Source organism: Galleria mellonella, unplaced genomic scaffold, assembly GCF_026898425.1.
Source record: "Galleria mellonella isolate WM207_F2 unplaced genomic scaffold, CSIRO_AGI_GalMel_v1 utg99, whole genome shotgun sequence".
NCBI classification, from domain to species: domain Eukaryota; kingdom Metazoa; phylum Arthropoda; class Insecta; order Lepidoptera; family Pyralidae; genus Galleria; species Galleria mellonella.
The window spans coordinates 2,213,287-2,234,708 of NW_026442184.1; the positions used below are offsets into that span (position 1 = coordinate 2,213,287).

The 21,422-nt window shown below is 33.0% G+C and overlaps 2 protein-coding genes and 1 long non-coding RNA gene across 3 annotated transcripts; 1 reads left to right on the plus strand and 2 right to left on the minus strand.

Annotated features, from left to right (window-relative positions):
* Window positions 1–284: 284 nt before the first annotated feature.
* On the minus strand, window positions 285–4,922 carry LOC113521234 (translocon-associated protein subunit alpha). The gene is made up of 5 exons (XM_026906702.3): window positions 4,713–4,922; window positions 3,413–3,604; window positions 2,387–2,664; window positions 1,407–1,647; window positions 285–895 (listed from the first exon to the last, which is right to left on the minus strand). The coding sequence occupies exons 1-5, from the start codon at window positions 4,771–4,773 to the stop codon at window positions 825–827; spliced, it is 843 nt and encodes a 280-aa protein (XP_026762503.1). The 5' UTR covers window positions 4,774–4,922; the 3' UTR covers window positions 285–824.
* A 2,898-nt stretch (window positions 4,923–7,820) lies between these two features.
* Window positions 7,821–13,795, plus strand: LOC113521324 (alanine--glyoxylate aminotransferase 2, mitochondrial). Its single transcript, XM_026906837.3, has 10 exons — window positions 7,821–7,966; window positions 9,262–9,350; window positions 9,702–9,886; window positions 10,435–10,558; window positions 11,023–11,211; window positions 11,880–12,008; window positions 12,272–12,424; window positions 12,753–12,974; window positions 13,252–13,497; window positions 13,582–13,795. The coding sequence occupies exons 1-10, from the start codon at window positions 7,954–7,956 to the stop codon at window positions 13,681–13,683; spliced, it is 1,452 nt and encodes a 483-aa protein (XP_026762638.2). The 5' UTR covers window positions 7,821–7,953; the 3' UTR covers window positions 13,684–13,795.
* Window positions 13,796–14,854: 1,059 nt separating this feature from the next.
* LOC128202473 (uncharacterized) lies at window positions 14,855–18,743 on the minus strand. Its single transcript, XR_008253802.1, has 3 exons — window positions 18,552–18,743; window positions 15,519–15,716; window positions 14,855–15,082 (listed from the first exon to the last, which is right to left on the minus strand). It is a non-coding gene; the product is annotated as an uncharacterized LOC128202473 (long non-coding RNA).
* Between the last annotated feature and the right edge of the window lie 2,679 nt (window positions 18,744–21,422).

Below are 21,422 nucleotides of genomic sequence, written 5' to 3' on the forward strand. Positions count from 1 at the left end.
ATCGGTACTCATTAATAATGTTACAGTATACTCTGTGCTTCGGTAAATGGACTAATAAGACAATAAAATAGACCTTGTAACTACGCCTAAATATCTTGTCAAATGCTATGGCCGCTGTATAAGTGGTCATGGTTTCTGTATTCGCGGCATATTTACGAACATATACCCCGTGAATAAAGAGGTTTTACTCTTAGCTTTTACACTTCTATCCTATTTCATATAACATATCCACTGAATAATAGGAAAATACATATAATAATAATAATAAAAAAAAAAATTAAAAATAAAGTAATAAAAATGTAACATTTTATTAAATAATGTCTTCTTGTATTCGCACATGTTGGTAGAAAGTTCTCAACACTATTTGTTCCATAATTTACTCCCACACACACTTAGCAACTACAAACCACACAGTCTGTTACACAGCAACTCAATTAAAATAAGAATAGACCTTAATAATTGTGCATTTCTTTGATATTTTTCACACACTGAATATTCACAGTATTTATTTACAATTTTCTTCAATATTGCAATCACACAAATAAAAAAAAAGTCATAGTTTATTTCTATACTTCCTTATTCGAATATGTTACAACAAAAAAAAAAAAAAGTTGATCCCTTTTCATAAATAGAATTATTATCTACTTTTTAACATTATTAATTATCATTGAAATGCGAGAATTATAATACACTGTATTATAATTCTCTAATTATACTAATCATCGTCAATAATGGGTCTATCCTTATTTTAATCGCATCACACGCACTCAAAACGCAACCTGGCGTTAGTGCTTTGTGTTCTCAGTAATACGCGAACTCTAAAATTAATCATCGCCAGCTGATCTCTTAGCTTTCCTGGCGCGTGGTGATTGTTTTGGCGTTCTGGGAGATTTTTCTGTAAATAAATTTAAATCAAGTCAATATAATATTCCAATATGCAATTTTATTACAAAAATTCAAAAATAATGTTTGAGAGACCAGTATTACCTATTTATCATTTGTAAAAATAAAAATATGTAAAAATTTACGAACATATCTGAATATATGCTACAAATTTTAATGAAAGTTGACAGTTACATGAAGTTTGCATGGCTGTGTTTCAGTTTGAAGGGTGGAATATGTTGTGAATTTACAGGGTACAGAGGATTAACACCTGAGTCCTCAGGAATAATAATGTATGGGGAGTAACATGGGTGAAACAGTATACTCTATTATGTCCATGGTACTGCTCATGTCTATAGGCGACAGTTACCACTTTCCATCAGGTGAACCATCAGCTTGTTTGCCATTCTAAGTTATATAAAAAAAGGCTTTTCTGACTTTGGCACAATCCATGCTCTTTATCCTAATTTAGTATAAATCAATCTGCATGTTACAGCTAGTATGATATAAAATAGTAGACTCACTGAGTTGATTGACGACTTCCTTGGGCAACCAGTCGTAGTCTACATCGTTAGCGGTGCCTGTCTCGAGCGGCCGTTGAGCGGGTCGCGGAGAACGGCGGCGGGCGAGCGACGAGAGAGCTTGCTGACCGAGTACTAGCGCTAATACAGCTGCTGCACCCAGGAACACGTACAGGAAGAATGTCTCACCGTCCAGACCTTCTGATACCTCCACTATGTTCACTGTCTGATTGTACACAGCCTCCTGTTGGAAAACATATAAATTGTATTACAATAATGAACACAAGTCACATTCAAAATCTTTGTGATTAGAATAGATAAGTCTCTCTGCAAACATTACTTCAAATTACTACAATAAAGAAAAACTCAATTTATATTATTACATTATTAGTCATAACATGTTTATTATAATAATATGTATCACTTATAATTATTTATATATAGTATTTATATGTGATTTATGTGCATATAATTTTTATATTATAGGTACTAAATATTCATTCTTTTTAAAATGTATGTTTAATACATACATATCATTGTTGTTATGTATCAAAATATTTGTTTCATTTATAAATTAATTTAACCGAATGCACCAATTTTACTCTCCCTTTTAGTGTAATGGTTGAGTGGTAAAGAATTGCATCAGGCATTAAGTCTGACCTGTATGCATATTTTAACGTGTGCAAAAGGAGAAATAAGTAAATGGCTTACAAAGCTCTTCAAACACTCATAGTAGTGGTATAATAATAATAATTTTGATTGATACACAATAAGACTTAAGATATAGGTGTCAACAAATTAATTAAATAAAACAATTATTAAAAAAAAAATTGCAAAATAAATATATAAAGAATATGTATTATTTTTAATTTATGTTTTGTACTTCATTTAAATTTTATTTGTTTGTAATTTACATTAAAACATAATTTCATTAAAATTTAATTTATAAGAATCAATGTAGGAAATTAAACAGTTAACAATACCTGGTAGAAATTGCCACTAGCATCCTTGTAGTTCAGCTGGATATTCAAACCGAACGGTCGGCCCGCAAAGGCCTCGTTGGGAATGAAAGAATATGCAAATGTGGCCTCTTGTTTCGGCTTCACCTCCCGGTTGTATGGCAGAGCAGTGAAGTTCTGGATGTAGTATGTGTAGTCCATAGGATATCTGAAGGATGCCTCCATTGATTCCACGATGTAATCTTCAACACCCTTGTTGACAAAACCAACAAGGAATTCAACTGGATAGCCAGCTTGTAGATCTGGAAATAGAATTAATTTGTTATTATAACCTTAGTACAACCTTCAAGGAATTTTAGGCATGAATACTTAGTGAATATCCATAATAATAATAATAATCTTTATTTGCTTAAACACGGTAAAGTAAAAGATGTTAGATTAGTCAAAGAACATTCCTGCTTAGCTAACAACGTGATAGCATGCAAAAATACATTTAAGATTAACAATTTACACAAATAGCTTACACGACAAACTGAAAGACCATGCAATTTAAACATTTTGTTTGGGCAAGAAATGATCTTTTTTATACTATTTTTATATACATTAGATAAATAGATAGATAATTTTACATTACTTACAGCACACAAATTAAAAGCATTAAAAAACTAATCCCTTAATAACACTTTTTCTTTTATTTCATACCAGTTTAACCAATGCCACTATCTATGTGTACAGGACATATAAGATTTACTGGGACAAAAAGTAGCCAGTGTCCTTATTCATTCCAAATACTATGTGTTTACTAAACTTCATGATGATTGATTGAATTCTTAAAAGTGGTAAAAAGTAATAAACAAACAAACATACTTTGACATTTATATAATAGAATTAAATAAGGATTCAAACAACTTTTAGATACAAAAAATAATTAGACATTATAATGTAAAGAGACCAGAGTATTTGCTAGAATAATCCAAAAATGGAAATAAAATTAATTCTTTTAGCTCCTGTAAATAATCTTAAAAATTATAATTAAAAAAAAATTTTTACCAAATGCATTGTCTCCATAGTTAGGAACTGGTTTGGTGAATAAAATAGTTGTGTCTACATCTTGCGAGGACTTGACCACAGAGTCATCATCATCACCGAGGGCATCTTCTCCTACCACCTGGTTGTCTTCACCTTCAATATCTACTACATCATCAAGCTCATCTTCTTCTGCTCTGGCTAATATTGTGTTAGCTGTAATAAAAAAAAATATACCACTACAAATTACAAACTGGTCTTTTATGTCAATCACTTATAGGAATGAAAATCACCAGGGTCATCACAAAATACTTGTGGTTTCATAGTACACTTCATAGGTTGTCACAATATGTATACATATTATAAATAAATAAATACTTTTTAAACCTTCAATTGTAACATAATAAACAGAAAAAAATAAAAACAGATGCTTGTCTTGCAAAATAATAGGTTTTAAAACTTAGAAAATATTGCAGATAATGTTTTTTTTTTAATTAATTAATTTTATTATAATACTAAAGAGGATTGGAGCTGTGACCCCTTAACACAGGTCCCATATTAACCTATTTAGGAGCCCAGTTCTAAAACCACAACTATGGTCCCATTTCAAATTATAATAATTATATTAGTAAACTTAAGAAACTACACTTATATTTTTTATGAATAAATCTCATTTCATTTCATATAAAATCATATTTACCACAAATTGATAGGCACTCTCTGTCTGGGTAATGAGGATATATGAAATGGCCAAATTAAAAGCCAAGTAGCTTTTAATATTGTAAAGATTTACATTTTTTATTACTTTTTATACAGAGAGATTCTTCCCATATGTTGAATTTATGATTTTATAGCCACATAAATACTTGTATTATTTATAGATTGCTCTAAAGCATTATATTTCTTTTATTAAATATACTTTTTTTTAATTTCTAATGGTATATACATAGAAATATATCTATGTATCTATAGTGATTCTAAAGTGGATAGAGAGGCCACTACTTTCTAATTAAAGGATTTTGTAAATTTTATTAAAAAAAAAATACAATTCCTGTGTTTTCTGGCTTGATCAGATGGAGAGCATATGCCTCATTATGATGCTATCGATGATGGTATCAAATTGTACCTGAAGAAATTACTTTATAATAATGAAAGTAGGTTAAATTGTCTTACATCCAAGTACTGATATAATAAAACTAAATCTTTAAAATGAATTGCTACAATTCAAATAACGAATTCCACTCAAAAATCTCAAGATATTCTGTGCCACGTCCTTAGTTGGATCACTTTCATTAATAAAAAATTAATTTAAACAGATACTCACCACTCTGGAAGCAGAGTAAAGCCGCAGGTAGCACCAGGAATGTTAAATATAACAATTTCATGTTGATTTAATAAATATCCTAATAGTTTTAACTAGATAAAACAAAGGTTAGTATCAGAGTGAAATAAAAACCATTCACTTGGTACAACAAACGTACTATCGGCAAAAAGTAACTCGAGGCAAAATGCCAATTTTCTTTCTCCAACTCGATTGACGTGGAGTATTTTGTCACTAGTGATGTGACTATTACAATTAGTAAACAATAAAAACCGATAAAATAAAACCGTAAATTAACCTTTATCTAAACGTAAAATTTACGTTGAGCTCTATTTACATAAAATATAGGTAAGCTTATAGAACAATCATTAATTTTATAAATAAAAAATACCACTCGTTTGAATGAAGACTAAAATAAAAAATGAATGAAGACTAACTTGTCTGATATTTAAACAAAACCTTAAAATTTTATATATATATATATATATATATATATATATATATATATATATATATATATATATATATATATATATATATATATATATATATATATATATATATATGTAAATAGTTTTTTCCGTCCCATCCCATTATCCGTCGTTATTTATTCATTTATACGCTATTCCATTTATCTTTAATTAAAATGTAACTGATTTTAACTATATAGTGATAACTTAAACTTTTTATACATCTACTCATTTTAACTAAAGTGCTTAAAAAAGTGCATAAACTGTTAATTGATTTTAAAAATGCATAATAAATTGTTCTTAAAAGATAAATTATTACAAAGTAAATAATGGTTAGTTCGTTATTATTATAACTATATTTAAGCATTCATCATAATAGTATTACGTACGATATACACACAAAACTATATAACAAATGTAAACGATGACGATAGTTATGTAAAATTAAAACATCTCTATTTGGAATTACAATTAAAAGCATATTTCCTCCTAAAAGTTATTGTGATAAATTCCTAGAGGATTAATTAAGATAGGCCTACTAAGCTGACTGTTGGCCGCAGATGGCCTTTACAGCTTCACCGACCGCGTACATGAGCGACTACGGATGGCACTCCAAGGTCGTAGGAGACGAGCGACAAAGTATCGAGTCTTACCGATGGATTGTGACATACGCCCAAGGGTGCCAGAAAGACGTGTCAGGGGATAGTCACTCATATGAGTTCAGGACAGGGGGACATCTTCATTTATAATTTTTTACTGGTATCCCTCCAATGTTTACCGATAGCGCATGCGAGGTTATTATTATCCATTCCATTATTATCTATTTAAAAAAGACCTTATCGCATTATCTCATAGCAATTACCTACCCAATTTGTAAATAGGCATCGTAACGATACGTGTAATAGGAACAAATGACGTTTGTTTAGTAATGTAAATTTGGTGCATGTAATATTCTTTTTAAAACTTATTTTCGTGTTTTAACTGATATTTGTTATATGATATAAACATTGGTGTATGTATTTGGAAGTTACATATTATTATAAGATATATATGTAGCTTTTTATATTCTATTATATTATTTTTATTCATTCCAACTGCTACAAGGAGGGCAAAAGGAGTGTGTGGAATTTTTATCTACTAAAATCGCACGACGTACCTCGAGGCGTATTTATCGAATCGCAGCGTTTCCGTTTCTAAAGGAACCAAGATCCGGGGACGGGTCACCTTGTAGGTATTGTAGGGTAGGCCTCTGCTCTTTTTGGTTAATGTTGGTTGTAGGACCTGGACGTCTCACCCTGTCAGCTCAGGAGGCGTACGGCTACGTGCACACCCTTCTTAAGGCCCTTAGGCAGGGTTGTACTCAAAGTCTAGTGGGGGAAAATATGAGGGGTGGAATTGGGCGTGCCTCTGACTCTTAGGCAAATTTTTCTTCATAACATTATGTTCATATAGTCCATTTATTTGTACATTTAAATTTAATAGAAAATTATACGCATATCGATATATTCAATTGCCTATATCTACCAGCGCGTGACCCCTTCACCAAAAGGCTACCTATAGTAATTATGCTGTTTGAAATGCAAAACGCAATCAGTTACCTAGTTAACAGATTTATTTATCATATATTAAATGTTACATTATTTTTGTTATTGTCTGTAACGTACAGAGGTTGACTGTAATTTTATATTTTTAATCGCAGATAAATAGAACATTCCTTTTCACTCAACGCCATCTAGCACCGAACGAATTAGAACTTATTATATTAAAAGGCCGGCAGCACACCTGCAATGCTTTTGGTGTTGTAGGTAATATTGGGCGGCGGTAGTTACCGTCAGGTAAGCCGCAGGCTTATCATCGATCCATCATCGACTTTAAGAATCCCAGATTATTTCCCCCCGAAAACAAGAAAACAGGAAGTATATTCCATTCCTTAGCTGTTCGCATTAAAAAAGAAGAGGTGAAACGCTTCCTACAGATATGTGGTACTTCTATGATGTAATAAAATGCATGATTTAAATAATTAAATATATTGTTTTCTTAAATACACGAATAGTATAGGTCTAAAATATGTAAATTAATTTAAATAGAGATATTGGGGAAGCAAATATTTGAACTGTCCTGGTATAAAATGCGCAATAAACAGTAGGTGAAGTAGTATGCAAATTCGTAAAAAATACACTTCTAAGCATAAGAACATAGAGTTTTTTTTTTTCTTATAATATTTGGTCTTGTATTGATAAACAGATTTTTTTTTATTTAATAAAAATTAAGTTAATAATGCAATAGATAGAATAAAAATTGGTTCAAACGTTTAACCTTGATATCAATCACATAGAGTAACTTCAAATACTAAGAACTCCTTTCATATTAGGATCTCACTAATTATTCGTACAATATCGTATATTTTACACAGTCTAGGTAGTAAACAAACATACGACCCGCCTGATGATAAGCGATTATATCACTAAGGATTTGTTTATCTCCCAATAATGTCGTTATAGTATTTTATAATTAAGGAAACTCAAATCAAATAAATTTTTCGATTCTGAGTTTATAAGTAGAGAATTCCACGCGAGCGGAAACAAGGGAAACGCTTAGTATAATACCCGCACTAATAAATCGCTGTAATTTAACCGGACTGACTTAGTTTGTATTTATGCTAACATTTGAATAGGTCATCGCCGTGTCATCTTTGTTGATAATTCAAATTCAAATATTAAACCTAAAACAGTTCCATTTAGTCCGTGGAAACAGTGTGTCCGATTAAATTTTTAATGGCGAATAGAGGTGATTATTAATTTTTTAATCAAATTCATTAATTTTAATTAAAAGTGTAGGAAAGTGTAAATAAATAACTGCGTAATTAATTGTCTATAAACAAATTTAAAAGCCACGTGACACGATCAGACACTTGAAGATCTTACTTAAATGCTATCCTCTTAATCAATGGTGTTATTTTTATGGGACAAAAATCGAATGACAATGCCGTTAGCGATTTTATTGCTTTAAGCTGGCTGGGCACCAGTGAAGGATGATAGGTGAGGGTGAAAGCAGGTCAGCTGGCCATCGTGAAGAATTCAAAAGTGATTAAGCATGATGGAAAAATTGCTTGAAAGTCGACTTGACACAGTATATTACTAATAATAGGGCGCTAGTATCTATTTTTAACAATCTCTTCTTCCCCTAGTGAATGATGATAAGTGAAAATGATGTCAGGCTAGTTGGATTGCCACGACTACTGTACCATCATCCTCTACGATAGTTTCTAGCAAGATCAGATGAAGGTCGACCCTCCCCCCCTACAGACTATTCCATTGCCATTGGGTCCAGATTCCATGCGACCTCCCACAAACAACGTCATGGTTAATTCCTACAAATGGGACATATGACTCAACTTCATCCTGACCTATCATCCGTAACGATACTCATTAGCTAGTCCACATCATACAACACTCCGCCGAGGGGGGAAGGGATTGTTAGTAATGTGGACTACTAGTTAAATTGCTAGCAATATACTCTGTCAGGTCGACCTCCACGTGGTTCCCCCTGGAAACCATTGTACTGAATTCCAGATATATTCATCACGATGGGCCAACTGACCTGCCTATTCATTCTCACCTATCACCACTCACTTGTGCCCCGCCAGCATATACCGGTAGTGTAAACAGGGTTACCATTCCATTATAAGCCATTGTAAAAAAAAACGCTCCTCTGGTACTGCTAAAACCTACATATTATCGAGAAGTGAGCGAAGTTTGTTAAAACACTATAAGCTTTTAAAGTTGGTGCTACACTGGCTTCAAAATTTTAATACCTGTTTGTAAACATGTTTGAACAGAACATGTATCGCTTTTTTATATTCGCATAGTTATCATAGTTATATAGTTATATTGATTATTTTATACAACAATTAATTATTTTTATCCCTGTAGTTTTGCACAGGCGCATAATAATCCGTACCATACTGTAGTTTGGGTTAATAGATATTTGAATGTTCAAGTTATTTACATCTAACTTTATTTCAATTCAAACTTATACTTACCTACTCGTATTATAGTAATGATTGATTACCTTATTTCCAGCGTTGAGATACATCCATGGTGTCACCGTTCGTCGATACAGCAGTAGTTTAAAAATACCGCAATGTGATTTTAAACCCAACGTGTACAAAGTAAGAATTTTAGTTTTTATAATTAATTAAAAAAGTAAAGTTGAATGTATTAACTTTATGTAACATTTAAAGGATTCTAACTATGGTTGCCAACCCGCTTGCCAAGTGTGGCAACTACTGGCAAATCCCGTTTTATTGGGGAGGCCTGTATATTCAGCAGAGGACGGCTAACAGCTGACATAATGGTGACGATGATTCTAAGGATTCATATGATTATGCATTTTCGAGAATACAATAAATCATAAGAAACCAAATTAATTACATTATTAGCGATTACAGTTTAGAATAAATTGTATTTTGCTGTAGGATCACTTTCCTGAGCTCGGCTTAACTGTAATAATCTAATTTCAGGGGCCCATATTCCAAAAGACTGACAAAGTAAAGTCCGAAAATGTGCCGCCCATACTAAGTAATTTTTATAAAAAGCCTGTTTTAATACACCAAGGTCATATGCAATGGCTGTACGACCACGAAGGAAGAAGATATCTTGATCTGTTTGCGGGTATCGTTACAGTCTCCGTGGGACATTGCCATCCGTAAGTTATAAAAAAGATATGCTGACAACTAAAATTCTTAAGGCAGAAGAAAAATTGAAGATTGGGTCTTACAAAAGAAAACTATTCCGATTGTAGCAAAATTAGTTATTTTTATTTTCAAACTAAACAATTTTTATAAAATATCTATGACATTAATATGTAAGTATATCCTTTCAGATAAAAAACGGTTTACCACTGACGAACTTATGAAGTGTCATAAAAATAAAGTACAGTCAAGATCCTAACTAGGTTGAAAACCACAAAAGACATTCAATATATAAATGATTGCTATTTCCATCAGCTTTTACAATTTACAGTATGCGTTAACGTATTTAAGATTATTTTTTAAAGGGAACCTTAAAAAAAGATGCATTATGTACTCGTAGAGATATTTTTGAGCAAAACTAGATGCTCCGATCAAATTTTGAGATGGTCATGACACATCCATACCCCCATCCCTTCTTAAAAACGCAATATAAAACTTTCCATTTCCTTTTCATTAATTATTTATCTATATAATTAATTATATATATTCGTTTTTATTTTAGAAAGGTCGTTGCTGCTATGCAAGAACAAATCAACACATTATGGCACACGACCAGCATTTATCGGAATCCAAAATTCTACGAGTATGTAGAAAAATTAATATCAAAATTTCCTGGTGATTTAAAGGTCCGTAGATAGTTTCACAATTTAAAAAAAATATATTTTTATTAACATTACTTTTTTTTTATGCAACTTAGAATCACAACTAAGCTAACGGCCAACTTGATGGAAAGTGGTAACCGTCGCCTATAGACATGAGCAGTACCACATAACAGAGTATACTGTTTCGCCCATGATACCCCTCATGCGTTGCCATTCCTGAGGACTCGGGTTCCTCTGTATCTTATAAATTCACTGCCATATTCCACCCTTCAAACCGAAACACAGCCATGCAAACACAACTGCTTTACGGTTGAAATACGAATGGGACAGAGGTGCCCAAGCAAACGTTTTTTGTACAAAGTCTCCCTCTAGGGTTACTTTGGTGGTATTTTTACGGTCAAGGAATTAAGCGAGCTGCCTGAATAATATTTCTGCTATTGCAAGCGTTTATAAGCTGTATTAATTTTATATTAATTTGTTAAATACAGGTGGTGTATCTTGTAAATAGTGGTACAGAGGCTAACGACTTGGCGACTCTTCTCGCCAAAACCTACACGGGCAACAACGATATCATCTCGCTGCAAAGCAGTTATCATGGATATTCTAGCTCTTTAGTAGGACTTACTGGGACACAATGTTACAGACTTCCAGTGCCAACGCCTGCAGGATATCATCACGTAAGTAACTTTCAACCACTCTATAAGACAACAAATATTTAGAACAATTAAATAATCATTATTAAATCACCTATGTGCAGTTTCTAACTTTGTACCTATATGTTTTTCAAATATTTTATACAAAACATAGACATTTATCCAGAGGGAGACTTTGTACAAAATTCGATTGCTTGGGTACCTCTGTCCCATTCTAGTTTCAACCGTGAAGCAGTTGTGTTTGCATGGCTGTGTTTTGGTTTGAAGGGCTGGGATATGGCGTGAATTTACTGTGTACAGAGGAATAACACCTGAGTCCTCAGGAATAGCAACGCGTGGGAGGTATCATGGGCGAAACAGTATACTCTGTTATGTCCATGGTACTGCTCATGTCTATAGGCGACGGTTACCACTTTCCATCAGGTGGGCCGTCAGCTTGTTTGCCATTCTAAGTTGTATAAAAAAATCCGTATTGAAAGCATTAAAATTGATCCAACGAACTTATTATTATTACCTATGAAAAATGCAAATAACTACTGATGAACTTTAGAATTTCGATGCCTTATTGTAAAGACAAAGTACCTAATTATAAACTTCAAATTTTATACAAACTTTCTTTGTGGTCTTAATAAAAACGGCTTCCATGAAGATTTTTTTTCAGAACTAATAAAATTTATTAACCTATTTGGCAGGCGATGTTACCAGATCCGTTTAGAGGAATCTGGGGTGGATGCAGGGATTCTATATCGCAAGTGCCAGGTGCCTGTTCCTGTCCCGGAGACTGTGTTACCTCCGATAAATATGTTCACCAGCTGAACGAGGTATCAATTGTTTCATACAAATTTTAATCAAGTATTGTACATTTAAATGCAAGCGCTTACTGTATCTACATAATAAACAAAACCAGGACTATCATATGCATATTATCGATCTTCTAATTTTCTTTCTGATAAACCATATGCATAGGTCTTTTTTTTTTAAACCATATATTTTTTTTTATTCAAAAGATGTATCTCAAAGGAATTACAAAATTCCAAGCTAACAATGCTTCGACAGAATTAAAATATATTTTCTTTATTTTCAGCTAATATCACATTCGATACCTACAGGAGGAGTTGCAGCGATATTTGCTGAATCTATACAGGGTGTAAACGGAACAGTTCAATTCCCAAAAGGTTATTTACGGAAAGCACAACAATTGGTCAAAGAAAACGGTGGGCTGTATGTTGCAGATGAAGTAAGAATTTGAAACTACTTCTTTCTATCAATTATTATATTATAATTTGAAATATTTTTCATGCTTTTTCAACTTTTATAACATTTCACAATTTCTTCTTCATCACAATCAATGAAAATCACTTTCATTTCGATTTTTCTACTTTTGACGAAGGCAATACGTTTGTTAACTAACATTATAAAAGGTACACAATTATTTAAAAACAATTAATTTATAGATATTGTTATTAATTTCTAGAATAATTATATATATAGAAAATTAAAAGATACTAATAATTACAATAAATTTTAAAAATTTTATGTATTTTTCTTTTCTGTATTTCAAATAGGTTCAAACTGGATTTGGTCGGACAGGCGATGCATTTTGGGGTTTCGAAACACACGGTGTAATACCAGATATAGTCACTATGGCTAAAGGTATCGGCAATGGGTTCCCAATGGCCGCAGTGGTAACCACTAAAGAAATAGCTGCAGTTCACACCAAAGGCAACTACTTTAACACTTTTGGAGGCAATCCATTAGCATCGACTGCTGGTAAAGCTGTTTTAGAGGTAAGTAGAAATCTTCAAAATATTATAGTAGAAATAATAATATAAAACAACAATTACAAGAAATTTGCAGTTAAAGCTGTTTTAGATGTAGATAGTTAAGAATTACTGTTTTGAGTATTTTTTTTTTTATTTACGTGATCTACAATAAATAATAATAATAAATATTGAACTTAATAAATTGAATGCGTTTGCGTCATTCATATAATGTAAGCATTATTGATTGTATTGTAAAATCTTTATTGTACATAATTCATATGTTAATCTTATTTTTACACAGGTCATTGAAGACGAGAAACTTCAAGAAAATTGCAAAGTAGTTGGAAAGTATTTTATTGAACAACTGATGGATTTACAAAAAACGCACCCAATAATTGGAGATGTAAGAGGGAAGGGTCTGATGTTGGGTATAGAATTTGTCAAACCAGGTACTAGAGAGCCATTGAGCGCATCAGAAGTTTCCGATATTCATGAAACTACAAAAGATCTCGGAGTATTAATTGGACGAGGAGGCAGATATGGAAATGTAAACATATTTTTTTTTTTTTTTTTACTTTACAACATTTATACGTTTTTTGTGCAGATAATAAACAAGTAATTATTGTTTTAGGTACTGCGGATAAAGCCTCCTATGTGCATTAATAAACAAGATGTCGACTTTTCTGTATCAGTATTGGATCAAGCCTGTAAAAATTTCATGCATAAAAAATAAATATTCCCCAAGCCATCACATGAGTTGATCTCGTATCTAGTCTATAGGTACAAACTTTGAAACTAAATTTTATCCTTTTAATAAATCTATTGGATTGTTATTGTTGCATAGTGTATTATTACAGTCAAGGTAATTTCCATAGTCTAGTAACATTAGGAAAGATAAATAGTAAGTACGTAATAAACTCTATTTTCACAATATAAAGTAATCTGTAAATTCCAAAATAAAAATAAATGACTACCATTGTCTATCCATAAAGATATTACAGAATATACTATAACGCCCATACACCTAAAGCTTTGTTATTTAACAGATGCCAAGATTTTAAGCCTCTATATTTATCTAATCTGCCCATGCAGATTACATTGCATTTAGGTATCATTATAAATGCTGTATACTATATACTGTACTTACATATAAAAACAATTACAATAAATATAAAATATATGCATAGTATAAAGCAACAGCTATAATAATATAAAATTACCATATCTATTGGAAACATTTATGATAAGAGACAATACTAATAGATGTTTCTTTATATAACAAAAATTGTAATCAATATATACGATCCGCCTCATGTTAGGAGCAGACGATAATGAATATTTGCAACACCGGTAGCAATATTATTACAGTTTAAAGAATACAGCTTGCATATAAAATATTCATACAGACAATTTTATACAAATTTGCTATTTAATAAAGATTTAAGGTAGTGAAAAAGTAACTAAATATTTACATACTTATTATGTAAATTATACCTTATACCTAAATAAATTAGACAAATTCTTGTATACGAAGAATATATAGAGTAAAATAAATATTTAAAGCATAAAGTATTCTATATCTACAGTTTAAAGTTTTTAAATTACTGCCGACTATCTAAACAGGGCGTTACAAATAAAAAAAGATTTGACATTTTTGTTAAATTTTTTCCCCAAAATCTTTGATTTTCTTCATAGACTAAGGATAGTTGTGCTTATTTCTACGGTTTTCATACATCACTAGGGAGGCAAAATTATTTAAGTTATACAGCTGTCGTCTTCCGTTAAATTGCTGGCATTAATCTGTCAAAATAATCAGTTACTTCATTGTCACCTGGAATTGTCATTCGCAACTTTGACATACTGACACATTAGGTCGAGGGGAAACTCGAATAAGAACAAGCGGGTTTTTTAAATTTTTTTTATTAATTTATTAAAACTATCTCTATCAATTCTTATTATTGAATAAAATATTATATTTTCACTAAATTCAGCGACAGTAATATAATTAGCATTCATGGGGAAGCGCAGTTGTAGAAAAAGGAAAAAAAAAGATGACGATTCAGGTGATGTAGACCATGAACCTTGTAATGACAAGGATATATATTCGGAAGATACTTCTACTGACTCAGAATCTGAAATTGATAAGGCCGATAAGTATAAACCTTACTACGTCACAGATTATATTAGAAGATATCCCGAGGAATCCCCTGGGACAGAATTTGTTGTCTTTGTAGAATCCTCAGATAGTCAGAAAACCATTGGATCCAGAGACTTGCTCTCACTCTCCTCCTGTTTAAAACGATTTAATAAAGGGGTAACTTATCTTAGATCTATAAATAAATTCAAAATCGGAGTATACTTTCAAAAGCCAGACTTAGCCAATGCTTTTTTAAATAATAAAACTTTTTTAAATGACTACCATTTTAAGGCCAGTATTCCTGCTTCTTCAACAGAAGTTACAGGCGTTATTAGAAATGTACCTACAAATATATCTAATAAAAAAATATATACTATGATATCGAGTTCTAAGAAAATTATTGCTATTAAAAGAATTTTAAGAAAAAATACCTTGACTCATGGATATGTGTTACAGCCAACTCTAACCGTGACAATTACTTTTGCTGCATCTGTATTACCTGAATATCTGGATATTGGAGGTTGGCGCCACAATGTCACTCCATATATACCACCAGTTAAACAATGCTACCGGTGCTTGAGGTATGGACATTTAGCTAAATTCTGTAAGAATTCTGAGCGTTGCAGCATCTGCAAAGGTTTTTTTTTTTTTTTTTTTTTACAACACAGGGGGCAAACGAGCATGCGGCTCACCTGATGGTAAGTGACTACCGCCGCCCATGATCACCCACAACACCAGCGGCATTGCAGGTGTGCTGCCGGCCTTTTAAAAAGGAATATACTCTTTTCTTGAAGGTTATGTTGTCGTATCGGTTCGGAAATACTGCTGCTGGAAGTTGATTCCAAAGAATGGTTGTGCGTGGAAGAAAGTGCCTTGAAAAACGCACGGTGGAAGACCGCCACTCGTCCAGATGATTGGGATGAAACTTTAGTTTGTGGCGGGTTGTACGGTGGTGAAAATCAGCAGCAGGTATCAATCCGAACAATTCCTCAGAACACTCCCCATGATAAATTCGGTAGAAGATGCACAGAGACGCAACATCTCTGCGCAGTTTCAATGGGTCAAGTCGGACAGTAAGGCGTTGACTATCGATAATTCGAGCCGCCCGACTTTGAATGCGGTCTAACGGAAGGAGTTGGTACTGTGGCGCTCCTGCCCACAGGTGAGAACAGTATTCCATATGCGGCCTGACTTGGGCTTTATATAATTTCAGGCGGTGTTCTGGCATGAAATATCGTCTCACCCTATTGAGCACTCCTAACTTTTTGGAAGCTATCTTAGCCTTCTCCTCCAGATGACCGCAAAACTGGACGTCGCAAGATATATCAACGCCCAGAATTCCTAGACTTGACTTTTTATCAAGGGAAGTGCCCTGAAAGTGAGGAGATACGACAAACGGCGTCTTTTTTGCGGTAAACGCGCAGACTTGTGTCTTTTTGGGGTTAAATTGGACAAGATTTTGTTCACCCCAGATCGAAACTTGATGGAGTGAAGTTTCGATTTCAGACACAAGTCTATTCCGGCACTCATCGGTATGTGCCCGCGAGATCTTTGCATGACCGGTATATAATGTATCTCCTGTACTGTCGTCCGCATAGCAATGAATATTACTTATCTGTAACATATCATTGATATGCAGAAGAAACAGAGTCGGAGATAGTACACAGCCTTGCGGGACACCAGCATTCAAAGGTTTTAAATCAGAGCATGCACCGTCGACTACGACCTTAATGCTACGTTCCTTGAGAAAACTGGCGACCCAAATGCACAGTCTCGCAGGCAACCCAAATGAAGGTAGCTTTGAAAGCAGCGCTCTATGCCACACCCGATCAAAGGCCTTCGCAATATCCAGACTAACTGCTAAGGCCTCTCCCTTACTCTCGATTGCCACTGCCCATCGGTGTGTTAAGTAAGCTAAAAGATCACCGGCCGAACGTCCCTGTCGAAAGCCATACTGGCGATCACAGATCAGCCGGTGCTCTTCTAGGTACCGGAGCAGTTGACGGTTAATGATGGATTCCATAACCTTCGAGAATAAGGAAGTGATAGCTATGGGCCTATAGTTAGCTGGATCTGAGCGATCTCCCTTTTTAGGGATCGGATGCACCAGAGCAGTCTTCCAAAACTTTGGGACTATGCCCGATGAGTAGCTAAGCCGAAAAAGACGCGTAAGAACCGGAGCCAACTCTGGTGCGCACGTCCTAAGCACAATTGGAGGAATACCATCAGGCCCACTCGACTTATGGATTTCGAGAGAGAAAAGTGCTCTACGCACTGAGCTATGCGTGAATTTAATGTCAGGCATAGAGCTCCTACAACACGTGATGGTCGATTAAGGTGAGCATAATTATAAAACTTGTACAACTGGAATGGAAAACGCTATTTGTGTACACTGCAATGGAAATCACACAAGTGTATCACCGCAATGCCCTGTTAAACAAAAGAAAATTGCTGAAAATAGATCTAAATTCAGACCTGCTTCTTTTGGAGATATACTTAGCACTGAAATATTTCCTAAACTGGGTAACAAACCTAAAAAAAATGTAGACCTAATTTCAATTCTAAATTCTGATAACAAGAGTTTATCACTTTTAATAGAAAGCATAATCAAACTTATTTCACTACATAACACAAAGAACACATCTATTAACACTAAAAGTGTTTTGAATGTGTTATATGATACTTTTGGTAATAGACCTATTTCACAAAATTCAATCGAGACCAATTAACTATCATACAGTGGAACGCTCAGAGCCTACTGAGCAATCGACATATTTTTACACAATTTTTAAATGAACATCATATTCACATTGCTCTCATCTCAGAAACTTGGCTAAAACCACATTACAAATTAAAAATTAAAGATTATTGTATAGAACGAAATGATTGTGGTAATAACCACAATGGAGTAGCGATTATTATACATAATAGTATTAGATATAAAAAACTTCACTCTTTTTTCGACAATTCTTTGCAAACTATAGCTATTAGTATTGAAGTTAATAATTCTTGGTATTCAGTTGCCAGTATTTACTGTCCTACCAATAGTACACCTAGTTTTACTAAAGCCAAATTTAAGTTCTTTTTGGAGTCTCTTCCTAAACCCACTATCATATCTGGAGATTTAAATGCACATCATACTATGTGGGGTTGTACCTCCACTAATACAAGAGGTAAAGACATTCTTGATTGTTTAGATGAATGTAATTTGGTACTATTAAATGATAAGCAAGTTACTACTGTTGGCTCTCATATTTGGAGACCCAATGGCCTTGATTTAACTATGGTATCCCCATCCATATCATTAAAATGCGAGTGGTCGGTTCATGATGATCCGTTAGGAAGTTATCACCTGCCGACTTTTACTAAAATAAACACAAAGAACTCTTCATCAACTCCGTCAGGTGAACAACATGCTCCTATAGATGAAGTTAATAAACTTTTGTTAAATCGTATAAACCTACGTCTCGTTAATTGGGATCTTTATTCTGAAACTGTTAATCGATTACTTTTGGATTTCGAGTATGATGTCAATGAACCCTTAAACAATTACAATAGGTTCTGTAAAATTATTTTGACAGCTGTGGAACGTTCCGTTCCACGTAGGAACTTATCAAATAGCGGTGCAAATACTTCAAAGAGGCACAAACATATTGCAGTACCTTGGTGGAATAACAGGTGTGCGACAGCTGTCAATGATAGTAAAGCGGCTTACCTTAGGTTTAAACAAAATCCAACTCTCGATAATTACATAAATTTTAAAAGAGTTCAAGCTGTTAAAAAGTTAGTAATTAAGCAAGTAAGACAACAGGGGTGGCAGGAATTTTGTTCCAAATTTAATAGATTAACACCAATTTCCACTGTTTGGCAAAATATGAGAAAACTAAATTCAAAACATCGTCAAAATCATTTTAAAGATATATCATGGGTCAATGATTTTTTACGCAAATATACTCCTGATTTTGTACACTCACCTTTTGATGACAAACAGTTTAATTCTGTTAATTCATGCCCAAAATTTCTCACTGACCCATTCTCAATTGATGAAATATCCAGTGCAGTAAAATCTAGAAAAGATACAGCTAGTGGCCTTGATCGCTTAACATACAATATGTTTCGATTGCTGAATAAAATAAACCTTACTAAACTCTTACAAATTTTTAACGATTTATGGAAGGACTGTATTATCCCACCAGAATGGAAAATGGATTGTTTGATTCCAGTAATTAAACCCGGTAAAGATCCTACAAATTTCGACTCCTATAGACCTATAACATTGACGTCCTGTGCAGGCAAATTATTCGAACAATTAATTAAACAGCGTTTAGAGTTCTTTATTGAAAGTAATAGTATATTACCATCGAATCAATTTGGTTTTCGCCGTGGATATTCAGCGCGCGAAAGTTTAGCGAACTTCTATGTCGACCTTAGTACTGCTTTGAATAACGATGAATATGTTCTATCTGTTTTTTTAGATGTCGTAGGAGCTTTTAACAATGTAAATTTAACAGTTCTATCTTCGATTTTATCCTCATTTCTTCCAATGAAACTTATCGAATGGATTTATAATTTTCTTAGTTATAGAGAAGTGTATGTTAAAGTAAATAGTAAATTAATAGGACCTAGGTTAAGCTCTAAAGGAGTATGTCAAGGTGGTATTCTAAGCCCGCTACTATATATTTTATATATCTATAAACTTAATTCAATTTTAGGAAACAGTGTGAACAACTTGCAATTTGCCGATGATTTATTAATTTATATAAAAGGAAAGAATATTATTGATATGCAATTAGTGTTAAATGAGTCATTAAAAAGACTTGAGAAATATTTTTCTCTTCTTTCCCTCGATATTAGTTTAACCAAAAGTAAAGTAGTTGTTTTTCATCAAGTTCATAAATATGTTCCATTAATGAATATTATATATAATAATCAAACTCTTCCAACAGACTGTAGCGTTAAATTTCTGGGGGTAATTTTTCATCAAAATTTAAAATGGGATCTATACGTTGATTGCTTAGTAGATCGTGCTTTAAGAGCCACTAATATAATAAGATCTGTAATTGGTCGTAACTGGGGAGCTGATCCTAAAATTATCCTTTTACTTTACAAATCTCTTGTTAGAAGTAATTTTGATTACGCTTTCTTTTGTTATGCCTCAGAACATAAATTAGTAGAAAAACTCGAAAAAATTCAAAATATGAATTTAAGACTTATTTTAGGTGCTATGTATACTTCTCCAATTATCTCAATGCAAGTAGAATGTAATTTGCCTCCTATCCTTCTTCGTTTCGAATACCTAAAACTCAAATTTCTCTTCAAAGTTTTTTCAGTTTCCAATAACTCTCTCATACTCAAATTATTAAATTGCCCCATTTCTATGTTTTTGAATAAAACTATTGTCAATGATTTGAATTTACGAGATGAATATAACATCTATAGTAGTAAGATACTTCCTTGTTATAATGGCCTTTATGAGAGTAAGTTCTGTAAGATCAAAATTGTTATACGTAAAGACATAAAAGAAAAGCACGATATGTATGAGACTTTATCAGAATTTATTGACTACAGGCAGATATATACAGATGGTTCCAAAAATGCACTTAGCACTTCAGTGGCTTTTTACGATTTGTCAAATAGATTTGGTCACGGTTATAAAATTTCAACTTTGGCTAGTATTTACACAGCAGAAGCAAAAGCTATATTTTTAGCATTAGAATACATAGAAAAACAGGTACTATATTCGAAATGGATTATAATTACAGATAGTATGAGTGTTCTTATGGCATTAAAAAATAACACATTCATTTCATCATCAAACTACTTAATTCAAGAAATTCGTAATAAATATTATCATCTCTGTACTATATATGGAAAAGATATTATCTTCATCTGGACCCCTTCACATATTGGAGTGTTTGGGAATGAACAAGTAGACACTTTGGCTAAAATTATTAATTCAAGTGCTGCTCGTGTTCAAGATTTACCCCTTTGTTACACAGATTGTAGTATTGGAATACATAAAATCGTTACAACTAAATGGGAGGAGCATTGGACTCAAATATTACAGACTAAAGGCAAATGGTACCGCAAAATTAATTGGCGTATTGGAAAACCGTGGTTCTGCAAAGGAAAGGACACAAACAGAAAATTTTACACCAATATTTGTAGATTACGAATCGGCCACGGACTTTTCAACGAACACCTGCACCGAATGGGCATGATCGCTTCCCCATCATGCACATGGTGTAACTCAAATACAGCCCAATCTCTACATCACCTTTTTTTTTTTGATTGCTCTGAATTTGTCATTCAAAGACACATTATGTTTGACGAAC